Raw genomic sequence first — 10,555 nt, 5'->3', positions numbered from 1 at the left:
TGACCCTCGGGGCGCACTCGGTGGCCTCTGTCAAGTGAGAAAGGCTGCCTCGGCGATGACGTATGCACGCTCGTTCCCGTGCGCGACACGTCACATTCCGGAAGCGCTTCCTACGCCCTGTCGCTCAGGGTCCGCATGGCGCATGCGCGCAGCGGAGCTTTAAACGTGCTTGGATAAACAAGTCCCGGCTGAGTCCGTGTGCCCGTGGTATTCGTGCGCGACGCATCACCGCGAGGGGAGTCCCGTACGCTTCCGCCCCCAGCCGGTGCCCGGGAAGTGAGCGCGTGCTGGGCGGAGGGATCTGCGCGGAGTGAGCAGGCGCGGAGGGAGCGCGGTGCTGCGGCTTTAGCGAGGCCAAGATGGCGGTGGAGCGGCACCGGGAGCCCTGACCCTCGCCGGAGGGACGGCAGTGTCCTACCGACCAGAGGCCCGTCCCGAGGGCCAGCGTCGAGCCGCACTAAAATAACACCCCAGTAGTACCAAGCAGCCCCCCGAAGAGGCCTGTTGTCCTTTCAACGTTCTAACCCCCCCCCTTCTGAAGGAACCCCCCCCAAACCGACCCGCCACCGACGGGGCTGCAGTCACCCCGCTGAGATATAGAGCCCCCACCCCCTCAAAGAAAGGCCAGAGCTCGGGCACCAGAGCCAGACCTCTCGCCCTCCCAAACTACGAGAACAAAGGCGCCCGGAGCGGGACAGCCACCCGGGCCCCCACCCGGGCCTACCCAAGGGAGAGGGGCAGGAGAACCCCCGCCCTCCGGGGAGAGGAGGTGTCCCTTTCTCCAGCCCCCCAGCCAGAGGCCTTGTGAAACCATCAACTAACTCCACAAGACCCCCCCCCCCCCCACACACACCAGGATCATTGCCCAGCAGCTGATCCCCCATGAACTAACCCTTCACTGCCTCACCAGCCCCCAGGTGCAGCCCAGGCCTGTGCAAGCACCCCAAGGCCCTGCTCCATTAGCTGCTGATCACCCCCCCCCCTGCCCCCAGTGACATCAGCATCCTAGAGCTACTTACTGTCACTTCAATACTCCTCGCCCCCCAGGCCCCACACTTCCTCTAGATACACCCCTTCCACTGCAGCCTAACGCTCCCCTCCAGACACTCTTTTCCCTCCAGCCCTAGCTTAACACCCCCCTCAGAATCCACACTCCTTTTAATACCCACTTCAGCCCCAGCCTAATGCCCCCCTCAAACTTCACATGCCATCTAAAGTCTCCCTTTCCCCTGCAGCCCCATCCTAACGCCCCCCTTAGACTCCTTACACCTTCTAAATACATCCCTTCCACTGCAGTCCCAGCCTAACACCCCCCTCGAACTCCACACTCCTAAATACCCCTTTCCCCTGCAGCCCCATCCTAAGCCCCCCCCCCCTGTCCATTATCCTCCTTTGCCATGCGGCCCTTCCTGTGAGCACCTGATGAGATGGCAGACCGACCACCCGGAGACTAGTGGCCTCCTTGGCCTAGCTGGGACTCCAGACTGCATTGTTGCCTCCTGGATCAGACTCTTGTTGTTTCATGTTGTGTGACTTTTCAATGGACATCATGGATTTGGAAGATTTTGTGCCCCCTCCAGAGTGCCCTGTCTTCGAGCCCACGTGGGAGGAGTTTACAGATCCCTTGGGGTACATCGCCAAGATCAGGCCCATCGCTGAGAAGTCTGGGATCTGCAAGATCCGCCCTCCTGTGGTTAGTATACCTACTATCCCTCATGTATAACTTGGGAGTCTGCGGGCAGTGGTGGCGGCTGGACCACTCTCTTGTGTATTGGAACCACCTCGTCTTGGAAGGTACCATGGGTTGCATATTTGTGGCCTGTGTTTCTCCAACAGGATTTTACACAAACTGGCCATGCTGGTAGCTTTGGCCATTCCAGCACGGAGTGGTTGCAGTCAGACAAGGTTACAAATTTCCCATTGCGCTCTGCATGAATTTATACATATTCATAAAATGGTGTACCTTGACATTGGACACTAATCCTATATGGCTTTCATAGAAATGTTAAGCCACAGCCATGGTACAGATCACATATCTGGTCTATCTGCTCAAGGTTATATGCCTAATCGGACCTCCCTCCCGGGTGTTCACTACCCTGCTTTCCATAGCGCGCCGACACCCTCTGTTGCCTCTCTTTGCCTGTAGATAACACTGACCCTTCATGCAATATTGACACCTCGTCTATTTATTCTAGTTTCCCGATGCTGTAGCAGGCTGCTGGCCCCACTGTTAAGATCCTCAGAGGTGTGATTCTGGGGGATGTATCAAGTTATTCACATGAACAGGGAGGGCTGCCTAGAATGAACATCACTAATGGGAAATATCATAGTTCACTTTGAGCAAATGTTTGAGGAGGGAAGCCACTAAATTTGTCAAGAAGCAGCCGTATTAGAAATAAATGGCGCTGCAAGGGCTGGGTTGGAGGCTTTCCCTGGAACTTAAGTGGATGTGATAAAATGCTGACTTTTCGTAACATGGCCGAGGACGTGCTAGGATGGAAAGCTGTGCTAGTATTGCAGGATTAGGTATTCTAATGTTGAAGGAACGTAAGAGGTGGCTGTGCTGGAACTGAGGCCATGTTAAGTGTGCAGGTGGGCCTTCTGGCTTGGATGCTGTGCCTCTAATAAGGACACAAGCTAGAGTGAAGGTTATGCTACTTAAATTGGAATGTGAGTGAATGGAGCCCACATCAATGAAAGTGGAATTGGCTTAGACCCACAGAGTCCTACTGTCACAGGACATGTGGGTAGTCTCTGCTGGTAACACACAAAGTGGGATAGGTGGAGGCCATACTAGTGAAAGGGTGGTTTTTTGACTGTGGCTATGCTAGTCATGTGAGGTATGGGTGTTCATTATGTAAGGACAGAGTGCCTGCTTGCAGCAAATGTGGAATATGCCACTATGGCGTCTTTGATGGCAAGACGATGCAGAAAAGGCGACTGTTGTAGTAGCAATTGACTGGAATATGCTGCTACGAAGACCATTCTAGTTTCATCACATTTGGAACGTGGGATATGCAGAGCAGACCATTGACACTGGTGGAATATTCTTGTGTGGAGACTGCTTGTGATGTAGGGTGTGAATTGTCTAGATATTGGGTAACATCGGAGGTGAAATGTATCTGTCAGCCTCATGTAAGTAACGTGAATTATGACAGTAAGTAGAGCAGAACAGTAATATTGCAAGTGTAACAAGGTATTAAGCACATTCTAGTAACATGGAGTGGAATGTGCTAAGATTTAAATCTAGGCTGGTAACTTACAGGGCTGATATGTATGAGACTAGCCGACCGTAGGCAAATAGGAAGGTGTATATGGTGGGATGACAAGGTGTGTTGGTGACGTTGGAAATGGATTGTGTATTCTAGTATGGAGTGGCTGGAGCCAGACACGGTTACAAAGTACACGTTATGCACAGATGGGTACATATTCCTAAAATTGAATAAATCAACCAACTTGGGTTGTCGGCAGAGCTAGTAAAAAGGCTATAAAATGGACCTTTCTAGCAGTATGGGCAGTGGGGTCTGCTGGGCATTGTTGGTGTGATGTTCGTTGACTGAGACCTTCCTAGAAATTGTGACATTCCTGGACTGATGTCATGACTATATAGTGCGAAGTGGGATATTCCTGCATTGACCGCATGCAAGTATCATGAGCAGTTTGAGGTTTCTGGACTAGGTCATTTCAGTATTACAGGTAGTGTGATTGGGTGGGATTGAAATGCCATGCTAGTATCACAGGAAGTGGAATATTCTGGGACTGATGCTGTCACGGTGGTGTCACAGGAAGTGGAGTATTCTGAGCCTGACGCCACGGTGGTATCACAGGAAGTGGGATATTTTAAGACTGAAGCCACTGTGGTGTCACAGGAAGTAGTGGGATGTTCTGAGACTGAAGCCACTGTGGTGTCACAGGAAGTGGGATATTCTGAGATTGAAGCCACTGTGGTGTCACAGGAAGTGGGATATTCTGAGACTGAGGCCACTGTGGTGTCACAGGAAGTGGGATATTTTGAGACTGACGCTGCCACGGTGGTGTCACAGGAATTGGGCTATTCTGAGACTGAAGCCTCGGTGGTGTCACAGGAACTGGGATATTCATGGATAGAGGCCATGCCGATATTGTGGGAATTGGGTAATATCTGGACTGCTTTCATGCTTGTTTGTGGGACATGTTGAGCTGGGACTGGTTAATTTTTTAGCATCACAGGATGTGGAATGTTGTGGGATTCGTGCCATGCTAGTTTCACAGGATGTTGGGTGTTCCGGGATGGCTGCCACACTAGTATCCGGAACTTGCTTGTGTTTTTAATTTGACAAATGAAGGAATGCTGAACAGTAGGTTTTAAAATCGCAGTCTCAATGGTGTGTAAACGAGGGTCTCTTTAAAGATGTTCAAAAGAAAGCAATTTTAAGACTGCTGCAGGTCCCGACGGTCCGTCATCAAAGCAAATGGCAGTCAATGGAGCTATTTTACATTTCCTGACTCCTATTTTTGGAAGTCTGCTTTGTGGTTTTTCCTAGCTCTACAAGTGGCCCCTGCATTCAGTAGGAGTTGGGCCATGCTGCAATAGAGCTTGCAGTTTGTTGTGGCGAGATGGAGTAAGACTGAGGCCAACAGATAGCAGAAGGTAGGATGTACTCAGCAGACTGGCTCGTGCTCGTAAAGTAGGAGGCAGAATATTCTGGGCTGTGTGTGACATGAGATTGGAAATGTGTTGGAATGGAATCCATGTTGACAACAGAAGGTGTGAAGGTACACTGGAGTACTGGGGCTGTTACACATTGGTGTTCTGTGCAGCAGTTGACTGGACATGGATGGCAGTGAATAATCAAGCAAGTAGGACATCCTCTTGCCATGCTTTTACCATTTCGATAAGTACTGCAGAAGAGTGACTTTTCTTTACAGTATCCTCTCCACATTGGAGTAGGATGATCGGGAAGATAATCCAAGGTCTCGCTCTAATGGTGCCTTGGATGACATGATTGGCCTCTGGTGCAAGATCGTGCTGCTGATGCACAAAGAGGCTTTATACCAACCACAAGCTGCAGAAGGAGTATTAGAACCAGAAGTTGAAGCTGATTGGATGACAAGACGCTCTGATAATGACGCATAGGGTGCTAGAAGACATATAGGTTGGACCCTTCGATGTTTTGAAAATCAGTGCAATCCCCTGGGTTGACTAGGGAACAGGCTTTGAAATCCACTGGTATGTGTATCATGTAAGCAGTCTGAAGGCACACCTCTCTCCAATGGAGATAATTGCTGTTTTGGTCACCGGTGGAAAAAGACCATGAACCCCCTACTTGAGATTTTACGCTGAGATCCAAATGATGCCTGAGGAGGGAGTGAATCTCTCCGGGGATCTAACCTCTCCATAGCAAGAATGCCCAGCTATCCTAAGACGATTCTCGGGCCTGCATCAAGGATGAAGTGGCCTGTACCTCAAGCTGTTTGAGAACTCCAGTAGTCCATAGGTAACCCAGGTACAAGGATTGGAGTTTTTGCGTGGACTACCACGGTCTACATGAAGTCTCCAAAAATGCCCACAAAATAAGCTAGAGCAGAGGAGCCTCCGGACAAATTAAGTGCATTGAGATTTTGAGCACCTTTGATTTGATCATTTGCTACTGTTAGATCGTGCTTACCCTTGGAGCCAAGAAGTAAATGGCATTTGGAGCTCATGTGGGCCTCTACCAACTCAGAATTATCATCTTTTGGCTAAAGATTGAATAAGCGTATCTTCAAAGAATTTTAATGCTGACTCTGTCGAGGTCTGCAGGTATTGTTCAAATATGAATTGACCTTGAAAAAATGAAAGGCAAGAGGCGTTTGGCAAAACAGTTGGTTTAACTAAACCCAGCTGCTGGTAGAACAGGCAGCAGAGTCGGGTTCTGAAGACTGTCTCAAAACACATTGGATTTGTCCGTCATTTTATACACTTCATGACATCCTAAAACTATTGTACATTTCTTTGGAGACAGGAGCCTAGTCACGGGGCCATAAATCTGGTCTCTTGATATGATGAAGCGCAGGTCAGCCTCAATCTTACAATCTGAGTCCAGTGGGTGGGTATGTGTCCAGATGTCTGGCATGGGGATCAATTTATCAAAGGGCATGCTATTTTTTCGTTATCTGTGTGTTTATAATTCAGTATGACATCAGACTTTATGGTATTTTTGGGAACGTGTGCCCCATTTCCTCCCCCCCCCCCCCCCCCCCCCCCCCCCGCCCAACATTTCTTATTGGGGCCAATTTCCTGAGACCATTGTGGTGTCAGTCCCTATCTGAGAGATCGGTCTGGGTTTTCCTATTTGCACGTTTGTCTAAGGGTTACGTGTCCCTCCACCTGTGATCTGTCAATCAGTAGGCCTAGGTTGCAGGGCCTGCCTGGTCATGTATTAATGACTCTGGGTTGAGGAGAGGTCATATCGTGTGGATTCGACAACAGCGATGCAAGTTTTGTTATAAGTACATATATCATGGTAAACATTGACGTTGTATTATCAATGTTAACACGGGCACCACAGAGACCTGGAGTTGATTAACTCCAACAAGTGCTAGGCCGGAGATGCATTACATTTATCCAAAAGTGACGGAGCACAGCCTATTGGAGGTGTAGTTGAATCTCCAACAGAGTGCTTAGTGGCATTCACCCAGGAGATGAAGATTGCAACTCTACTAGTTCTCTTGGCCAGCCTTGAAGAGCTACAACAATACATATTTGGCAGGTTTTTCTAGGGATTGGCTAATAGAAGTTAGATGGCTTAGGAATCAAACTAGAGCTAACCCAATATCCCGCCGTGTATGGCATTAAGGAAACGACAGATAAAGTTTATTCTATTTCAGTGAAAGGAGTACATTTAAAGTAAACGTCAAAGCTGAGAAGGTGACTGGGCGCAAGAAGGCAGTACAGGAGTGGGAACAAAGCAGAGAGCCTAACTCTAGGCGGCCTTACTGGGCCCTAAAAGGCCCCAACAGGAAAAACTCATCAGAAATAGACAGTTATTTTGCACTGCTCAATGCACAGGACAGAATCGGCTTGTAAACATTTGTGGAGCTTTTATCAGCAGGTTTAAACAAATTGCATTGTCAGCCAAGTGGGCAGCTACTTTAAATGTCTGCTAATAGGTCACTGCTCTTTAGATTTCGGCTAGACCGTGCATGGGTTGTTTCGAAGAGGCATGTTGTGTTTATTTTTCAGGCTTCACCCTGCCCATAGGCTCACAATTTGCTTGCTCTCATCGTTTCTCCCATATCCCTTGCCCACATTTGGCATGCATGATTCATGCCTTTTCCTTTGTATAAACCTGTCTCATAGCATGGACCAAGTACTTGAGTCCATCCGTTAAGCAGCGTTAATTAAATGGACCATACCTATCTTTATAGCTCGCATCAAATATTCTTGTACACGTAGTGGAAAGGGTCCATGAATCCGGGGTGACTGCTCTTTGATCACGCTATGTGTAGGAATTACTCCTAAAGAAATGTATGTTTATTATTTGTAGCCCGATGAAGTCTACTGCCTGATTTGGAGCAAAGATGAAACCCATGTTGATACAGAAATGTTAAGTTCCTCTTTTGAAAAGCATAAAGGCTGCTGGTGATAACCCCCAACAAAACTCTACATTGGCTTATTTTCAGAGTGATGGAGTTCTTCATCTGATGACTTAGGCTTGTTCTAGCAGAAGAGTTGTGTTGCTCTTCTCCCTTGAGCACCCTACACTTGATGCTTTGTGCTGAGTAAGACATTCTGAATTGTTATTTTAGTGGGTGCACCCTCTCCCAAGCCACTTTTCATGCTTTTGTAATAGTAGCGCTAATGTGAATTGGCCGCGTTCAGCGCTAATGAACTCCTTCATGATCGAGTGTAGACTAGACCCTGAGCAGCTCCTGTAGTCACCGATGGAGCTCTTCAAACTGTGCCTTCATCACTGCCCATTCCTAAAGGGTTGACTAGACTCACTCACTTGATAGGAAGACCCTTTTAACCAGTATGATCATTGTATTGTTATTGCATTTACATAGCGCTTACTACCCCTGACCAAGTGCTTTTCAGCGAGGAGCATGCTACTCCGGAACCCATAAAGGATTAGTGGTGAATTACTAAAAATATGAAAGTAATTTGAGTGGTGGATATGTTAGTCCGTTATTTGGATTGAGAAGGGAAAAGTGTTTGCATTTATATAGCGCTTGCTACCCCTGATTGGAGGGGAGGGGAGGGGAGGGGGGGGAGGTGGGGTTGAAGTGTTTTTTTTTTTTTTTTTTTTTTTTTTTTTTTTTTTTTTTCCTTCGAGTAGCACGCTACTCTGTAACCCATACAGTGTTAATGGTGAATTAGTATAGTGAAATATGAAAGTAATTTGAGTGGTGGATATGTTAGTCTGTTATTTGGATTGAAAAAGATAGTGGAGGGATAGAAGGGAAGGATTTGATTTTTTTTTTCTTTGGAGGTCATAGCAGTAGGAGGAGGCTTGGGATGAGTAAAAGGGAGGTGGAGGGGAAGTCAGTGGGAGGGTTTAGAAATGCTTGTTTTGGGAAATCGGAATAGTAAAAAGAGGTATGAGATGATGCAAGGAGGGGTGGAGTGGGGCAAGGGTCTCACATTTTGGTGATAATTGTAATGGTATGGGGTTTGGGATGTATGAGAGAGGGGAGGTATTTGATATATTGATAGGTATAGGGTGGGCAATAGGGTAGTGCATTGGAAAGAGTAGTAGAAAAAGATTCGAGACAAGTCAGTTGAGGTAGAAGATATATTGAGAGAAATAGGGTGAGAGATAGGGTAGTGTATTGGATATGCTGAATTAGAAGAAAAGTAATAAGTAAAAGTAATAAATACATAGATTTAAAAGTTTAAATATGTAGATCCAGAAGTACATGGAATGTCTATAGATGCGTAGAGGAAGGTAGTATATGTAGATTAAAGTTGCATTAAATAAACAATGGTTTTTAAGTGTTGTACTTTAAATTAGTTTTAATTATTTTTATATACATATGTATTTGTTTTGTGGACCAATAGCGACGCAATTGTAGATTACATAGTTATGATGAAAAGATTGAGTTATTTATGCAGTCACGTAAGCCATTAACAAGCCCTGTGTGTTGCGGGTGACCATACTTGTAATGGGGGCTTCAGGCAGGTCAGTAGCCAGTAATACGATCCAAGGGTTTATAATTTCAGACTTCTCATCCAAGCCCTGGAATTTGGATGTAAAAGCTCGATATGCTTATGTAGAGTACCGAAGTCTAGTTCAGGGCTTGTGTTCTGTGATCCACTGGCTAGAGAACAGCAAAAGATTATTCTAATCTAATCCCACCTTTGTGGGTCCCCTTCTTTGCCAGGCAGTGACCCCTGACTTGAATCCTGGGAGTAGTCAGTCTGCAACAGTTTCCGGTGTACCAAATATGCGTTAAGACGTCCCGTATCCTCCTTTCTTTTTGCGGACCGCTTTCTTGGAGGCAGTGTTTGTCTAGATTCCTCGGCGGCTGCCTTTACGTTGGTGCTTTGTCAAAAGCAGTATATGCACAGCCTTCCCTGTGGCGCACACATCAGTGTGTCCTCAAGTAAGTAAAAAGGCAGGTTTGTGGGCATGCTTAATGGACCAAGCTTTTGGGTATTTAATTTGTGTTCATTGCTCAGGTCCACACTTGATAAACGATTTAAGAATTAATCATATTTTGAACTAGTGATGGAGCAGGGTGACCACAGCTGCTTCCCTGGTGCAAGAGAATCCTATGTCTTTCATCTTGGAATATTTATATGGTCAGCTTTGTCGATGTGTACTTGACAAGTATTTCTAGAAGGTACAGTTCTGGGAGAACAATTGCTGTTCCCCAGTCGTTCTTGGAGACTAGTGTGACTGTGACATTTCAAAAGCATATTGACAAACGCTGCTAGCAACAGCCACTCTTGCCAAGTGTTTGTGTGCAGGAACACTAGCAAACATTACTTGACTAGCATCCCCCAGACAGGTCTGCCTGTGTCTATTCTCTCTGTCCCTGTGATCGACTGGCATTCTTTGCTTCCAGGCTGATGGCTGTAGTGATTTGGGATTCCACTTGCACTCGGCCGCTGTTGAACTCCTTCTCTGCTATCCTGATCTTCTTCATTCTTGTCCCACCAGCTCAGTATCAACAGTGCATAAGTTCCCTCGCAAAAAGATAAGTGGATACTGAGTAACGCCCGGCTACTCCACCAAGGCCTGAGATACTGCTTTGTGCCCACCCCATGTGGTGAAGCCAGAGCAGAGGTTTCTCACCCCACCCTTGGAGCCTTGGGTCAGACTCTGGTTCTGGGGGGCCCTGTGTCAGAGGTGAGTGCTTGGGCTCAGTCTGAGTTACAAGGGTCTCTGTTTCAGAGGTGAGTACCTGGACTGAGGCTGAAATGCTGCTGTCTGTGTCAGAGGTGACTGTTTGGGATCAAGTCTAGGGGTCTCTGTGTCGGAGACAGCTGGGCTCAGGCTGAAGTGCAGGCGTCTCACAAGTGCTTGGGATCGGGTTTAGTGGTCTCTGTGTAAGAGGTGAATGCCTGGGCTCAGGCTGAGGTTCTGGA

At 47.4% G+C, this 10,555-nt stretch overlaps 1 protein-coding gene across 4 annotated transcripts in view; it reads left to right on the top strand.

Annotated features, from left to right (window-relative positions):
* Nucleotides 1-293: 293 nt before the first annotated feature.
* The window catches only part of KDM5C (lysine demethylase 5C), a 601,345-nt gene continuing 591,083 nt past the window's right edge, over nt 294-10,555 (top strand). For 2 of the 4 annotated variants that reach the window (XM_085629900.1, XM_085629899.1), the window contains exon 1: nt 294-1,693. In XM_085629900.1, coding sequence (XP_085486026.1) covers nt 1,523-1,693 — 171 coding nt within the window. In that variant the 5' untranslated portion in view covers nt 294-1,522. The remainder of the gene's footprint in view (nt 1,694-10,555) is intronic. The other 2 variants (XM_085629902.1, XM_085629901.1) reach the window with 1 other exon arrangement.

Source organism: Triturus cristatus, chromosome 10 (assembly GCF_964204655.1).
Source record: "Triturus cristatus chromosome 10, aTriCri1.1, whole genome shotgun sequence".
In the NCBI taxonomy this organism is placed as follows: domain Eukaryota; kingdom Metazoa; phylum Chordata; class Amphibia; order Caudata; family Salamandridae; genus Triturus; species Triturus cristatus.
The sequence above is the reverse complement of the archived record's forward strand: the minus strand, read 5'-3'. Positions and strand labels throughout refer to the sequence as shown.